The sequence below is a fragment of the Strix aluco genome, chromosome Z (assembly GCF_031877795.1).
Source record: "Strix aluco isolate bStrAlu1 chromosome Z, bStrAlu1.hap1, whole genome shotgun sequence".
Lineage (NCBI taxonomy): Eukaryota > Metazoa > Chordata > Aves > Strigiformes > Strigidae > Strix > Strix aluco.
Genome location: NC_133971.1, coordinates 37,726,128 through 37,743,467, shown reverse-complemented (window position 1 = coordinate 37,743,467; position 17,340 = coordinate 37,726,128). Strand labels below are relative to the sequence as shown.

The following is a 17,340-nucleotide window of genomic DNA, read 5'->3' as shown; positions in this document are numbered from 1 at the left end:
TCCAAAGGTCCTTGACAGCCTGCACGAGTTGGTGATTCTATGTAAGTACTCAGAACAGGCTGTCTTCTTACCCTACTCTTATACTCTTCTGTGTACAATTAAGAAATAAAAGCATGCATTAAAAAGGTGGAGCTCAAAGCAGAACAAAATATCATCAGTAATGAAACAAACTCACTTGTACTCCAGACTGGTGTCAAAGCAGCAGTCTTCCAGCGCATCCAGGGACTTCATTAGAACTAAGCTCATCTGTTGACTGGGTACATCACTACAAAACCAAAACAACAGAAACAAAAAAAAAATCCAAAACACAGCTCTGCTCTCTAAATTGTGTAGGATATTAAACCACCTCCTGCTAAGACTGAACGTGCCAGTAAATAGAGTTCTTTTCTTGCTGTCACAGATTCTCATACCAGTCTGTAAGCAGTAACTGTATGACTGGTCATTTGTATCACATTCACATAAACATATTCATGCACAAATAATAAAAACATATTCAGACCTTAACTAGCAACTATTATTGCTACAACACCCAGAAAGAAACCCAGCACCCATGATTGGTAGAATATGTCTGAGAGTAAGAGGAAGATACCAATAGAACATGATGTTAGCTAGACCTGTAACTATTTATAAGCTGAAAATTCATGACATTTTTAGATACTAGCTCTATAAATTAATCTCTCCGTCACTGTGCCTAACTTTCTGGTAAAAAAGGAAGCATTTATACCTCACAGCAAAGATGTCATAGGGACTCCCCTCTTACAAAACATATACAGTTTTCTTAGTGAACAGGACATCTCTAGTGCAAACCCTATGATTTGATAATAGCTATAGCTACATCCCTACAGGTTCTGCTGGTGGTGCAAGTCAAGGCTTGGAAAAACATGTGAGATAAAGCTTAGAAATTATGCAGGGCACTGGAAGAGTAAAAACTAATGCAGTCCGTAAGAAATTTTTAGATAAATTTATTAATTTCAACACTCCTCACAAAAAAACCCCCAGAGAAAACCCAAAATAAAGATTCATATACTCCAAAATACCAAGCTGATCTAATGTCATTCTCTTTAAGAGCCTTTTAATGCTTGTATCCTAGTTGTCACCACTGACTAATCATCTAGAGACAGTCCATCCCCAAATTATGTGGCTGAGTCAGAAACATCAAGGCATCCAGACACCAAAGCACAAAGACTAGAACAGCAACGCCGCACAGTGTTTTAACAAAAGCAGGTGCGTTGGAAACATTAGCTTTACTGAGTAAATTAACAAATGACAGCCAGATCTGTTTGATACCCGTGCTTGTGCACCAATTAAACATTTATCATGGGTATACAGGCAGACAGAATCCCTAGTAGTCAAGAAGCTGGAGGAGTATAAAGCCAAACCTACTTCTTAATTTCTCTGGAGTCATCAGAAATCTGCAACTGAGGCCAACCCTTCTGTAAAGGAGGCATTTTCTAGCAACTTCAGAACATCTCTTTACCCCAACATAGCTGTAACAGCACACCTTAAAGACAGCTCACTACACTACTTCTGTTGTAGCTCCATCCCCACATGCTAACACACATGATGTAAGTGGACACTATCCAGTGTCCAGAGCACCACTTAGAAAAGAACTTATGAGCACTGTGAATTATTTTACAATTAAGTCTTCTAGGGCAGCTAGTTCCCTTTAAAAGCATACGTGTGGTTCTTCCAGCTGACTGCTTTGCACATGTACCTTAGGATATTATGAAAATTAACCATTCATCCTGAAAGAATGGCAAGGCATCCAGGACAGCATGGGGGGGGGGGTGGGGGGGTGGTGTTGGAGGGTGAAGACTGATAATAAAAGACACCTTTTAAAAAAGGTTGCAAAGCCCCACAAGAATAACTTGCCTATGACTTTAAATGCTTTAATTCCTCAGAACTTAAAGCCACATACTGGAAAAATAAATTACTTTGCACACCTACATTACATGTGGTAATCCTTACCTGACTTTTTCTTCATACAGACGTGAGATAAACATCCCCAAACCAAGGCCCATGTGTATCTGAACAGCTTGAGACTCATCAGCGTTTGGTCTCCCAGGTAACCTGTCAGTCAGCATATTCAGGACCTCCTCAACCTTCTCCTTGCATGATACAATGAAAACTGGCACCAGGAGAGACAAAGCAGTGGCCGCACAGGAACGAGCTATAATACTGGCAGTATTTTCACCAGAGTAGGATTTCTAGAAAAACATAAAGAACAACTTATTTTTTCTTTTCCTCTTGAGGAAAGGAAATAAAAATTCCTTTCCAGGTAGTAACACTCAGCACTTCAGGAATTTAAAATAAATACCTATACAGCAAACACCGGCATAGATGTACTGCAATTTGGCAATAAACAGTATTTCATGGAATTGCCTATGGTAACTTTTCCATTTGCCTTACCTTGCTAACAGCTTAAAACTACAGTAATTCAGAATATAATTTGAGTGTAAATAATATTGCTAAGTATGAAACTGTAAACAACGGATAAGACAGGATGCAACTAGAATTTAACAGCTAGTTCGCACATAAATACATTGGTCTATTTTAATTTTCACCTTCCTTGTTAAAATATCCAACAGCATGATCAGAATGGCAAACAGAAACCAGCCATGGTGTTAATGTACTTCTGTAATTATATCAAATCAAGAATTTAGCAAGTTGGAAAAAGCACTACCTTAAAAGCATCACACCTAGGATGACAAAATGTCACGAGATCTTGCAAGGTAACCAGTAGAAATGCTTTCTAGAAGAAAGATACCTTACAAAGGTCTTCAATTCCTTTCTATTTCAAAAGGTAAAATCCATATAGCTACCTCTACCTATAAAGCAATGGACTGATTGTAAGTAATAGCCTAATGTATATTTATCAACTTCCATGTGCAACTCTGAAAAGCAAAAGAAAAAAATCCCCTCAGGATGCAAGGCACTCTGCAAGACAGTGATTTCTATTGTGTGCCTTAGAATTTTACAAGTGTAAGACTTTTTTTTTTTTTTTTATTTAAACAGAGTGGATTTTAGAATCCAGCCAGAGCTGACTTGGGTCCATCAGTAATTTTCAGCTTTTTGACACTAACATCTCACTACTGGACTAAACACAGTTCATGAACGCAGCTAATGAAGTTCTGGTTAGAAAACATTATGAAGCATTAGCAGGCGGGTATTTGGCCTTGTAGGATGGAAGTTCCCTTCTGCATCCATGACACAAAGAATCCGCAATCTGGTTGACCACAGATAGTCAAGAGTTAGCAATACCTATTTGTTAAGGTCTACACTAAGCTTTCAGTCTGTCCCCAGCTTCTACTTCAGAACTGCCTGTTACTTATACGGCCTGAGAATTTCAGGCTGGTTATTACACTGCACGCACATATGATTCAACTTCTACTGGCCCTTGGGTGTTTAAGAGGTACTGTAAAATAAGCATCACTGGCTCCATAACTACTAGATTTTGAGAAAGTATGCATTTCAGAACCCTAAGGAATGGTGTCAGAATCACTCAAGAGTTTGATAGTGTGTTCTGAGGAGTGTCCATGTTAGAAAGTTTTGTTTTGTACATACATGTCTAACATTCTAGGTTTTGAAGGTGTCCTGGTTTAGCTAGGATAGTAGGGTTAAGTTTCCCCAGCAGTGGGGGGGAAGCTCTAGCCGGGTTATTCAGTACCATGCTGATGTCACCTCTGGGTGCCCAAGTGCGGGAGAGTCGGTGAACACGTGTGTTATGCCATCTCTCTGCTCTCACTGCTGTATCAGTACATATCTTGCTCTGTTCATTGTTATTACTGTTACTGTTGTTGTTTGCTTTGTTGCTGTTGCACTGTTGTATTAAACCTCTCCTTATCTCAGCCCTGGGGCTTTGTATTTCACTCCCTTTCTGGGGGAGGGGCAGCGGCCGCGTGGTCTCAGACCCCGGCAGGGACCAAACCACCACAACTTTTGGTGCTCAACGTGGGGCACGAGAGGGCTGAAATCAGGACAAAAGGAGAAGGTGTGTTAGGTGCAATTTTTCTGTTCTTATTTATATTGTTTGATAAGGAATGTTTGCAATGCTGGCCAACTTGCTTGCGTGGTGGGGCTGGATTGATCCTTATATCCACTCTGTGCTCCTAGTGCTGGTGTTTGTTCTCGGTGGAAAATGTGCCAGGGGTCTTGTTTTGCTGTACTGGCTGCAGACAGCTTATAATGTGCTTGTATCACTGCTTGTGGGGGTGAACCGGTACCTGTTTGGTGCCTGGGCTTTTGTTAGGGGTCTCACCCCCTCTATGGGTGAGCCAGGGGAAGAGATCCTCTCAGTTTTTGAGAGTTTCAGCTATCCCTGGAGCATCCAGGCCAGTGTGCTTGCGGCTCTGTGCTTTCTGAATGTCTGCCAGATCTTGTTTTGGGCCATGCAGTATTTCTCCAATAACAGCACCACCTGGAAACCTGCCCTGAGGGCAGATAGTTGTAAATGGCAAGGTGTGTGGGAAAAGATGGGCAAGTGCCTGAGTCAGTGGTCACCCCCAGTGCTTTGGGATTTCACTCCCAAACAAATGCAGAGTCCTGATAAACTGTTGGAGTATTTGGAAAAGGTGTGCTGCCAATCTGACAAACCCCGGGGGACACAACTCATTGCGATGTGCTGGGGGCTTGCCCATGCCTACCGAGTCATCTTTAACACTGTTCACTGCCCTCAAGGGGGAGAAGGGGCTGCAGGGTCTGAAAGTGAACTTACTGGTACAACAACTGGGCCAGGGGGACAGGCAGTGCCAGTACCAGTCGCCTCCACCAGCACAGCAGCTGGGCCAGAGGGACAAGCAGTGCCCCCATCAGTCGCCCCGATACAGAAAACCAAATATACCAAAAAATCCCCTCGCAGTGTACAGGGTGATAATGAACCAGGCCCATCGTGAGAGCAGGAGGAAGAGCCGGAGGTAACCATCCGATCTCTATCCCTGAGTGAGTTGCGAGATATGCGGAAGGATTTCGGCCGCCTTCCAGGCGAGCAAATTTGCACCTGGCTGCTCCGGTGCTGGGATAGTGGAGCTGCTGGTTTGGAACTGGAGGGGAGAGAGGCCAAGCAGCTGGGACCTTTAGCCAGGCAGGCTGGTATTGACAAGGCAATAGGGAAACAGGCTCAAACCCTCAGCCTTTGGAGGCGACTCCTGCTCACTGTGAGGGAGAGGTACCCCTACAAGGATGATGCTCTATGTCGGTTAGGCAAGTGGACCGACATGGAGAAAAGGCATTCAGAACCTCAGGGAACTGGCTGTGTTTGAAATGGTTTATGGTGATCTGAATGATGAGCGGTCACCAGTGGATCCAGATCAGGCCCCTTGCACACAGTCAATGTGGCGGAAGTTCCTGCAAAGTGGACCAGAGGCACATTCCAAAGCATTAGCAGTAGTGTCCTGGTGAAGAGACACCCAGACTCAAACAGTGAACGAAGTGATTGGCCAGCTCCAGCAATATGAGGGAAATCTCCCTTCCTCCCAACATGCCTGGGTTTCAGCTGTAGAGGAACTGTCTCAGAGGCTCCAGAAAGTGGAACAGGACATGTCCTACATTCCACCTGCACAGGCCGATGTCTCAGCCAAAAAGGTACCCCAAAAGGGTACCGGTGGGCCTTTGGTATAGCTGCCCTGGAGGAGGTTGAGCAATTGTCCACCTTACCCGGCCTCTCAGAGGACCCCTCGGTGGTGGGGTTGCTTAAGGTTGAAGAGCAGCGAGTGCCAATTGCCACCAAGACGGTGCACCGGCGGCAGTACTGCACTAACCAAGATTCCCTGGTCCCCATCCATCAGCTGATCCGTCAACTAGAAAGCCAGAAGGTGATCAGCAAGACTCATTCACCTTTCAACAGCCCTATACAGCCAGTGAGAAAGCCTAATGGCGAATGGAGACTAACCGTGGACTACCGTGGCCTGAATGAAGTTACGCCAGCGATGAGTGCTGCAGTGCCGGACATGCTAGAGCTCCAGTATGAGCTGGAGTCGAAGGCAGCCAAGTGGTACGCCACGATTGACATCGCTAACGCGTTCTTCTCCATCCTAATAGCACCAGAGTGCAGGCCACAGTTTGCGTTCACTTGGAGGGGTACCCAGTACACCTGGAATCGATTGCCCCAGGGGTGGAAACACAGCTCCAACATTTGCCATAGACTGGTCCATACTGCACTGGAGAAAGGTGGGGCTCCAGAACACCTGCAGTTCATTGATGATATCATTGTATGGGGGGACACAGCTGAGGAAGTCTTTGAGAAAGGAAAGAAGGTAATTGAAATCCTTCTGAAGGCTGGTTTTGCCATCAAGCGACAGAAAGTTAAGGGGCCTGGAAGGGAGATTCAGTTCCTAGGAATAAAATGGCAAGATGGGCGTCGCCACATCCCAATGGAGGTGATAAACAAGATAACAGCCATGGCCCCACCAACCACTAAAAAGGAGACTCAATCTTTCCTGGGCGCTGTGGGGTTCTGGAGGATGCACATCCCAAACTACAGCCTGATTGTGAGCCCTCTCTACCACGTAACCCGCAAGAAGAACGATTTTGAATGGGGCCCTGAGCAACAACAAGCTTTTGAACAAATTAAGCAGGAGATTACCCAGGCAGTGGCCCTCGGGCCAGTCCAGGCAGGGCAGGAGATTAAGAACGTGCTCTACACTGCAGCCGGGGAGAATGGCCCTTCCTGGAGCCTTTGGCAGAGAGCACCTGGGGAATCCTGAGGCCGACCTCTAGGCGTTTGGAGCCAGGGATACAAAGGCTCTGAAGCTAACTATACACTGACTGAGAAGGAGATACTGGCAGCATATGAAGGAATTCGAGCTGCCTCAGAAGTGGTCGGCACTGAGACACAGCTCCTCCTGGCACCCCGACTGCCGGTGCTGGGATGGATGTTCAAAGGAAAGGCTCCCTCCACACATCATGCAACAGATGCCACGTGGAGTAAATGGGTTGCGTTGATAACACAACGGGCTCGAATAGGGAACCTCGACCGCCCAGGATTGGTGGAAGTGATCATAAACTGGCCGAAGAGCAAAGGTTCTAGGATGTCACCAGAACAGGAGGTGAAATGTGCTGAGGAGGCCCCACCATATAATGAGCTGCCAGAGGAGGAGAAGCGATATGCCCTGTTCACTGATGGGTCTTGTCGCATTGTGGGAAAACATCGACGATGGAAGGCTGCGGTGTGGCATCCCACACGAGAAACCACTGAAGCTGTTGAGGGACAAGGTGAATCGAGCCAGTTCGCAGAGGTGAAAGCCACCCAATTGGCTTTGGAGATTGCTGAGCAAGAAAAGTGGCCGAGGCTCTATACCTACACTGACTCGTGGGTGGTGGCAAGTGCCCTGTGGATGTGGTTGCAGCAATGGAAACAGAGCAACTGGCAACGTAAGAGCAGACCTGTCTGGGCCGCTGAAGTATGGCAGGACATTGCAGCCCAGGTGGAGAACCTCGTTGTGAAGGTGCGCCATGTGGACGCCCATATACCCAAGAGTCGGGCCACTGATGAACATCAACACAACCAGCAGGCGGACCAGGCTGCTAAGATCGAAGTGGCTCAGGTGGACTTGGACTGGCAGTGTAAAGGTGAACTGTTCATAGCCCGGTGGGCCCATGAGACCTCGGGCCACCAAGGCAGAGATGCAACATACAGGTGGGCTCGAGATCGAGGGGTGGACCTCACCATTGACACCATCGCAGAGATCATCCAAGGATGTGAGACGTGTGCTGCAATCAAACAAGCCAAATGGGTGAAGCCCCAGCGGAATGGAGATCAATGAATGAAATACAGATATGGAGAGGCCTGGCAGATCGACTACATCACACTGCCACAGACCCGCCGAGGCAAGCGCCACGTGCTCACAATGGTGGAAGCAACCACTGGATGGCTCAAAACTTATCCAGTGTCCCACGCCACCGCCCGAAATACCATCCTGGGCCTTGAAGACCGAGTCCTGTGGCAACATGGCACCCCAGAGAGGATTGAGTCGGACAATGGGACTCATTTCCGAAATAACCTCATAGATGCCTGGGCAGAAGAACACAGCATCAAGTGGGTCTACCACATCCCCTACCACGCACCAGCCTCCGGGAAGATCGAGCGCTACAATGGACTGTTAAAAACTACATTGAGAGCAATGGGGGGTGGAACCTTCAAACACTGGGACACACATCTGACAAAGGCCACTTGGTTAGTGAACACAAGAGGATCTGCCAATTGAGCTGGCCCGGCTCAGTCAAAACTTCCACGTGTTGTGGATAGGGATAGAGTCCCTGTGGTGCGCATGAGGGACCTGCTGGGGAAAATGGTCTGGGTTAGTCCTGCGCCGGGCAAAGGCAAACCCATCCACGGGATTGCTTTTGCTCAAGGACCTGGGTGCACCTGGTGGGTGATGCAGAAGGATGGAGAGGTCTGACGCATACCACAAGGGGACTTGATTTTGGGTGAAAACACACCATGAATTATACTGTGCTTTTGTTAAATTTTCTTTGTTATTGCTAATTGCTAAATGGCAGCTGGATGTGACGCACATGGTATAGAATAAAGGGGTGGATTATGTCCTGGTTTAGCTAGGATAGGGTTAAGTTTCCCCAGCAGTGGGGGGGAAGCTCCAGCCGGGTTATTCAATACCATGCTGACATCACCTCCGTGCGCCAAAGCGCAGGAGAACTGGTGAATGCGTGTGTTGCGCGATCTCTCTGCTCTCGCTGCTGTATCGGCACATATCTTGCTCTGTTCATTGTTATTACTGTTATTGTTATTGTTGTTGTTTGTTTTGTTGCTGTTGCACTGTTGTATTAAACCTCTCCTTATCTCAGCCCTGGGGCTTTGTATTTCACTCCCTTTCTGGGGGAGGGGCAGCGGATGCGTGGTCTCAGACCCCGGCAGGGACTAAACCACCACAGAATGGTTTTTTTGCTCTTAAAATTTTCTTCATTCATGTATGCTCACACGTGGTTTTTACTGTTTTGATAATCAAGACAAAAAGTCAAGGCAGACCCAAATACAAGCAGAAAACACAATGAAAGAAAAAGAACAAAAGCAAGAAAATTTTTGATTCTCCTGCTTTACCACTACTACAAAGGGCAAACAGAACCAGGACACTCCACACTAAGAATTCCAGGTATGAAATACAGATATATTCTCTTGCCTGTAACACTACAACACATACCTGGTAGAACCAAGGGAAGACTTGACCTTTAGGGTGATAGCGGCTATTCACAATGCTAAAGAGGGTCTCCGTGACCATAGAAATCCAGTGTTTTGTAGGAAGAAAATCAGGTTCAGTCTGCAAAAATCAAACCCAAATATTCATAGTTATTTTTTCTTAAATCATGTCCTACCTGAACAGAAGCTCAGCAGCTGATGTTCCAGCCACGATCCATCAGGAATGACATTATTTTGTTATTCTTAAGTACAGTAAGCAGCATGATTTACTTGCAAATGCTGACCCTCCAGACACTACTTTTGAACAGGAACTATTCAGTGAAAGAAAAAATGATGACAAAAGAGGCTGGCTGGGTTTTAGTGTTCACTAGACATCTATCTTATCTGTCAAAACTAACAAATGTGTTAGTCATTATGTTTCTTGCGAGGAGGCGCCTACACACACTAACTGCTTTTGTGTAGATCACACAGCAGCTACCAGACAGCATTCACTGAGCAAGGTGAAATTTTAACTTCAAAATGTGAATTACTTCACATCCACTTACCAGCCCCCCAAACACCTGGTCATATTGCTTCACTATATTACACTAAGAGTAAAGGCTCTCTTTTCCAGATTGACTCACCTCAGGCATCCCTTCAGTGTCTGAGGAAAGGCTGCTTTCGTGTTTGGCTACTGCAACTGCAAGACCAGTCAAGGCAAAAATAGAGTTTCCTTTCACCACTGGGCTGTCTCTGGACAAAAAAAAGGCAAACAGTTAAGAAGCATAATAGAGATGTAGGTAACAAAACATGTATCTCAATGCCAGTAAGTTATGCTACAGGTGGTCCAGCAGAGAAAGTCTTTGTACCTAGCAGCTTCATTGGGCTGTCTTCTAGCTCAGCAAAAGTCTATCACATTTCATCTTCAGGAATTCAAGAAAGAATGGGAGAGAGAAGCGCTTCTGTCTTTTCTTGTTTGTTTTTTACATAAAGCTGAGCACACAAAAAGTTGTATGAATACAGAAGCTTACTTCCACTATTATGAGGACTGCCACTCTGCAGAGCAAGTAGCACTCACAGAAATGCACCAGTTGGACTTAGCTAGTACCATGTCTAACAGGACAACAAAAAAGCTCTTCAAACAGAGAATGCTAGACAGGCAGGTGTCATTTCACAGCACCTGTTCAGGAGATTTAGCAGAGCAGCCATCACTGAAATCTCAGCTTTAACAAAAAACTTTTGAATTACTCCTCTATGCTATGAAAACATTAACATAATGGAAAATGACCAATATCAAGGAGTACTAACTTCTAGCACAGTGCAAACCTTTACTTTTAAGGAACTCAAGAAAAAAAAAAACATCTGCTCCCTTCAGATAAAAGAGAGAATATAGTTGTGTTCAGTTTCATGAAAAGATAATGCCAATATCCCAGTCATTTCCAGAAAAATCTATTGCAATATCACAGAATCACAGAATCGTCTAGGTTGGAAAAGACCTTGAAGATCACCTAGTCCAATCATTAACCTCACACTGACAGTTCCCAACTACACCATATCCCTAAGCGCTATGTCGCCTCTACTCTTAAACACCTCCAGGGATGGGGACACCACCACCTCCTATATATAATCCTAAATATAATCCACCCTAATATAATCCTGATGGAACTCTCTTAGTTGTTTTACAATAGCAGCTGAACAATACAACTGTACTAGACCAGTAGAGACTGTACTACACTTTTTGCATCAGTCTTCCATTTCTAAAAACTTCCTCAACTGTTGCGCTAGAAGAATACACCTACACTGCAAATTCAGGGATTTGTTCCAGATCCAACAATCTCATTTTCACAATAAAAGTGCTCTCTGGATTTCTCATTTGCTTTTTAAAATAAGACTCAGGTCTTAGCTGAATGTTACTGACCTCTCCTGTCTGGAACACAGAAATTATTTCCTTTCAGATATGAGATACCTACAAGTAATTACAAGTAGGTGCTTAGTTAAATTCTCTGAAATCTCCCGGTATCTCTTTCCTTAAATAATTTCCTAATCTATGTAGAGAATCTCAAACAGAGAGAAACTTCTAAATCTACACACTCATGAAAGCTGGATGCTTTAAATTTAATGAAGATAAAAATCATCATCCTAACAAGTGCCAGGAGGAAAAAGAGCAGTGTCTTACTCTACTGAAAATATGGGGAAAAGACCCAGTACTGTCTTACAAGAAAGTCAGTAAACACAAGAAGTTCTAGAGACATGATCTATACACAGGAAAACCTTCTGTTGTTACCTAAAGAAAATTCACCACTCTGTCCCAAATTAGGCAATGCTTCTACCTCAACTAGTTTTGCTAAGGAACTTCTACAGCTAAAAATATAACTTCAATTCTGAGAGACAGAATATGATATATTTAAAGTTTATCATGTTAGTCCTCCTTTATCTATCTTGTTCTACCTTACATGAACAAAGGTATTTATTGAGTAGCTAAAATACCAAAAAGATCTTCCAATTTCATCCCTCTTTAACCGACTCCTTCAAGATGGACTGACATGCAATGAAATGAAACAGCTGGGAATATTTTAAATATCTGAAAAATGGTAAGTTAAAATAGAAAAAATCAAATGTTTATGGAAAGTCTTAATTAAAACCTCCACAACTCTCAACTTGCAGAAGTATTTCACAGAATCACAGAATCATCTAGGTTGGAAAAGACCTTGGAGAAGATCTAGTCCAACCATTAACCTAACACTGACTGTTCTCAACTACACCATATCCCTCAGCGCTATGTCAACCCGACTCTTAAACACCTCCAGGGATGGGGACTCCACCACCTCCCCAGGCAGCCCATTCCAACGCCTAACAACCCGTTCTGTAAAGAAATACTTCCTAATATCTAGTCTAAACCTTCCCTGGCACAACTTGAGGCCATTCCCTCTTGTCCTATCGCTTGTTACTTGGTTCAAGAGACTCATCCCCAGCTCTCTGCAACCTCCTTTCAGGTAGCTGTAGAGGGCGATGAGGTCTCCCCTCAGCCTCCTCTTCTCCAGACTAAACAACCCCAGTTCCCTCAGCCGCTCCTCGTAAGACCTGGGCTCCAGACCCTTCACCAGCTTCGCTGCCCTTCTCTGGACACGCTCGAGTAATTCAATGTCCTTTTTGTAGTGAGGGGCCCAAAACTGAACACAGTCATTGAGGTGCGGCCTCACCAGTGCCGAGTACAGGGGTAAGATCACTTCCCTGTCCCTGCTGGCCATGCTATTTCCGATGCAAGCCAAGATACCATTGGCCTTCTTGGCCACCTGGGCACACTGCTGGCTCATGTTCAGCCGGCTGTCAATCAACACCCCCAGGTCCCTCTCTGGCAGCTCTCCAGCCACTCCTCCCCAAGCCTGTAGCGCTGCTGGGGGTTGTTGTGGCCCAAGTGCAGCACCCGGCATTTGGCCTTAGTGAAACTCCTACAGTTGGCCTTAGCCCATCGCTCCAGCCTGTCCAGGTCTCTCTGCAGAGCCTCCCTACCCTCGAGCAGATCAACACTCCCACTCAACTTGGTGTCATCTGCAAACTTACTGAGGGTGCACTCAATCCCCTCGTCTAGATCATCAATAAAGATGTTAAACAGGAGTGGCCCCAAAACTGAGCCCTGGGGGACACTACTTGTGACCGGCTGCCAACTTGATTACTGTGTTCACCACAACTCTTTGGGCCCGGCCATCCAGCCAGTTTTTCACCCAGCAAAGCGTGTGCCCATCCAAGCCACCAGCAGCCAGTTTCGCCAGGAGAATGCTGTGGGAAACGGTGTCAAAGGCCTTACTAAGGTCAAGGTAGACAACATCTACAGCCTTTCCCTCATCCAGTAAGTGGGTCGCCCTCTTGTAGAAGGAGATCAGGTTTCTCAAGCAGGACCTGCCTTTCATAAACCCATGCTGAATGGGCCTGATCATCTGGTTGTCCTGCACGTGTTGTATGATGGTACTCAGGATGAGCTGCTCCATCAGCTTCCCAGGTACCGACGTCAAGCTGACAGGTCTGTAATTTCCCGGATCATCCTTCCGACCCTTCTTATAGATGGGCATCACATTGGCTAGTTTCCAATCTGTTGGGACCTCCCCGGTCAGCCAGGACTGCTGATAAATGATGGAAAGCGGCTTGGTGAGCACCCCAGCCAGCTCCTTCAGCACCCTCGGGTGTATCCCATCCGGTCCCATAGACTTGTGTATGTCTATGTGATGCAGTAGGTCACTGACTATCTCCTCCTGGATTGCAGGGGGGTTGTTCTCCCAGTCTCTGTCCTCTGGCTGAGGAGGCTGGATTCCCTCAATACAACTAGTCTTGTTATTAAAGACTGAGGCAAAGAAGGCATTAAGCACCTCAGCCTTCTCCTCATCACTTGTTACCATGTTTCCTCCTGTGTCTAGCAGGGGATGGAGGCTCTCCCTGGTCTTTCTTTTGTTGCTGGCATACCTATAGAAATATTTATGTTATCCTTGACTAATGAAGCCAGATTAATTTCTAGCTGGGCTTTAGACCTCCTGATTTCCACCCTGCATAGCCTCACAGCCTCTTTGTAAGCATTGTGAGTGGCTAGCCCCTTCTTCCAAAGGCCATAATCTCTCCTTTTCTCCCTGAGTTGCAGCCAAACTCCCTGTTCAGCCAGGGTGGTCTTCTCTGTTGCCGGCTTCTCTTACAGCACCTGGGGACAGCCTGCTCCTGTGCCATTAAGACTTCCTTCTTAAAGAGTGCCCAGCCTTCCTGCACCCCTATACCCTTCAGGACCGTCTCCCAAGGGATCCTGTCAAGCAGGTGCCTAAACAAGACACAGTCAGCCCTTTGGAAGTCCAGGATGTCAGTTCTGCTTAGCCCTCTCCTGGCCTCTCTAAGAATAGAGAACTCTCTTATTTCATGATCACTGTGCACTAGTCGGCCTCCAACCACCACATCATCCACCAGTCCTTCTCTGTTCACAAAGAAGAGATCCAGCAGGGCACCTTCTCTGGTTGGTTCTCTCACCAGCTGTGTCAGGAAGTTCTCTCTCACACATTCCAGGAATCTCCGGGACTGGTCCCGCTCTGCTGTGTTGTATTTCCAGCAGATGTCTGGGAAGTTAAAGTCTCCCACAAGAACAAGGTCAACCGATCGTGAGATTTCTCCTAAGTGCCTACAGAATATTTCATCCACCTCTCTGTCCTGGGTGGGTGACCTATAGTAGACTCCTACTACAACATCTGCCCTGTTGGCCTTCCCCAGATTCTAATGCAAAGACACTCCACCCTGTCTTCACTACACTTGTACTCAAAGCAATCATAACAGTCCCTAACATACAGCGCCACCCCACCACCTCTCCTTCCTTGTCTGTACCTCCTAAAGTGCTTGTAGCCATCAAGTGGTGCACTGCAGTCATGGGAGACATCCCACCATGTTTCTGTAATAGCCACTACTTCATAATTTTCCTGTTTCATCATGGCTTCAAGCTCCTCCTGTTTGCTACCCATGCTGTGTGCATTGGCATACATGCACTAGTCTTTCACACATTTACAAGAACACCAATGTTGAAACAGTCTATGAGATTTCATTGTAATTCTTTCACTGATTACATCTTTATGATTTAAGATTTTCTAAGTACTTGTTCTTATGAGGATTCACTATTTCTGATGCTTTTGCTTAACCTGGTGCAAGTGGCCAATTTCAGGTTAACAAGGGCAAAGCATAATAGGAAGCTAGCTGCCAGGGGAGAGTGAAAGCAAGAAGACAAACAACTTTAGAAGCCTATGAAGGAAGGTTAAGATACTTATTGCTGCCTGAAAGCCACATGCTAATTCTAATAGCAAATGAACAAGCCTGTCACAATCTGAAAACATGTAATTTCCTGCCTCTGGGGGAGTCTGGGCACAAGACAGACACCTTAATAGAAAGTGGGACAGTTTTGAAGTGCCCATACTCCACTAAAGACCAGCCAACTTCTAGGTAAATGAAATTACTTGAGGCAGTCTGCTAGTTAAAAAAAGAACAGACCAATAGTGCATATAGCACTACCTAGGATTTACTCAAAACACTAGGCATCAGTCCTTCTAATAAACACAGTCAGTGGCAAAAATCTCAAAAGCACAAGGAGAAGAGTTCCTTTTCTGAATAGCAGTCATGTGACATCATGAAACTGGCAGATAACCAACTGCAGAAAATATTATCTTACATCTTCTGCCACAAAAGAGAACTCATTCTCATCTGTAGTAAATTAGCAGTTCTTACTTGGAAGCACCTCTGATGACATCAGTCAACATATCTCTGACCCTGCAACAGAAACAGGAAGAATTTATACCACGTTCATTATACTATAGCATGAACTCAACTGATTTCCCCTTTGTGCCTTACAGGTGTCCATTCTAGGTTAACAAATATCTCATCTGGCTATCAGCAGACTTAGCGCAAATTAATCACAAGCATTAAAACTGTAAAAGTGCTTATTACCACCCAACATTTCTGTACGCTCATGTGCACCGCCAATGCTCTATAAAGGGCTCCTAGTTGACTTAATAACACTTTTGGTAAAATGCATGTTCATGCAGTAGCCATAAATCTGTTCTTTGAGCTGCTACACATACGGTTCCAGATCACTGTGCTATGTCTTTGCATAATAAAATGAGAATGGTTTACGGTGGACAACCACAAGAATTTATCCTACACTTACTATAGACCTGTAAACCACTACGGGCAGTTATGCTGTTAGGCAGTATTGTAACATGAATCCATTTAAATGAAAGCCATAGGAGCAGTTATAATTTCTTACACATTATTGTAGTTGATTTAGAATAGGCTACTTGTCTGCACTTGTTTAGTTTTGCATTCATACGAAGACAGAAGCAGAGATACAGTGAGTCTTCTATATTGCCAGGTTTGGGTGAGGAAAGAGGTCCTCCATACTACAAATACAATAACACCCTGGCCATGTCTGTCATCCTACAAAAAAGATACACCAATCACAGTTCCACAACACGTGAATAGAAGACTAAAAATGCATGCCTCGTAACAGGGCTGTATATTATAAGACTGAGTTATACTCAGGCTTTAAAAGAAACCTACTCAGGCTTTCCTTCATAACCACACTGGTTTTGCACACAGTTTCAAACCTATCTACAGTAGAAACACACCAACTTGGCAAATACTAATGCGAAATTGCACAGTACTTACACAATAAAGCATTAATGCTAAAGTTTATATCAAGCTGTCAACAATGAGGTTAAACCCAGCAGGCAACACAAATAAATAATGAGTGCTGAAGTTGGAGTCCTGAAGCAGCAAGCTATTAAGGGAGAACAGGAAAAGACATGAAGGCTAATATCTGGCTCTCAGTTCACTTACTACTTTGTTTTCTCTACTGTTAAATGGAATTCTGTTCATTTTTGACACAGTTTCTATTAATGCTATTTAGGAAATACAGAGCAGAAATTGGTTCAGGAAAAATCTACAAAAAGCAGCACTGCTATAGGCATTCTTCTCACCTGGAAAATGTTTTATACCCTATCAAAAAAGGGATCAGGGAGAGTAACAGCAGAAAATTGTGCCACTGCTACATAAAGAATCTCTTCTACAAAACCATATCATTATGGATCTTACTATGAAACTCTGTAATCTAGACTTAGCTGGAATAAAACAACAGACATAAATTTTGTATTTCTGTTGAGTGGGACTTAGTAACAGCTTTTTGACTGAAATGGGCAAAGGGAATTTTGGTTTTTTTGTAAATACTTTGTTCCCAATGCACTTATGAACAAGCACAGAAATAGACATTTATACTGTCCATGAATATGTAATTCTTTCTCTCCGTGAAGCCTCCTATTTCCCACCTTGTCCCCCTGGCTATGCACATACGTGGCTATATCCTGACACACTGAGACACACTCCCCAGCTGACTGAAACAGAAGTAGTTGAGGATATGTATCAGGGTATGCATCATGTGCTTGATTTTAAACAACATCCTCAGGGTCAACATTGCCAACTTACCATACAAATTGAGGTGTGTCTCAGTTCAGTACGACATACATCACACCATGGCTTACATTTCTTTTATCAAGCCATTTTTAGTGCGACAACTCACTTAGTCTCTACAACTAAGTTTTGCTCTTTGCATAAACCTTCTGCTTTAACATGACACAAAACAAATAACAGTTTTCCATTCCTTCCCGTTGCTCACTACAAAGTTTCAGGCACTGTAGAGGGGAAGGTAC

At 44.7% G+C, this 17,340-nt stretch overlaps 1 protein-coding gene across 8 annotated transcripts in view; it reads right to left on the bottom strand.

The window, feature by feature from the left end:
• The window catches only part of FOCAD (focadhesin), a 134,650-nt gene that overhangs the window by 27,861 nt on the left and 89,449 nt on the right, over window positions 1–17,340 (bottom strand). For all 8 annotated transcript variants that reach the window (XR_012621792.1, XR_012621791.1, XR_012621793.1 and 5 more), the window contains 5 exons: window positions 15,365–15,406; window positions 9,772–9,880; window positions 9,153–9,269; window positions 1,969–2,207; window positions 176–265 (listed from right to left, as the gene is read on the bottom strand). Coding sequence is in view for 5 of the 8 variants with exons in the window: in XM_074813563.1 (XP_074669664.1) it covers window positions 176–265; window positions 1,969–2,207; window positions 9,153–9,269; window positions 9,772–9,880; window positions 15,365–15,406 (597 nt within the window). In the remaining 3 variants the exon portion in view is untranslated. The remainder of the gene's footprint in view (window positions 1–175; window positions 266–1,968; window positions 2,208–9,152; window positions 9,270–9,771; window positions 9,881–15,364; window positions 15,407–17,340) is intronic.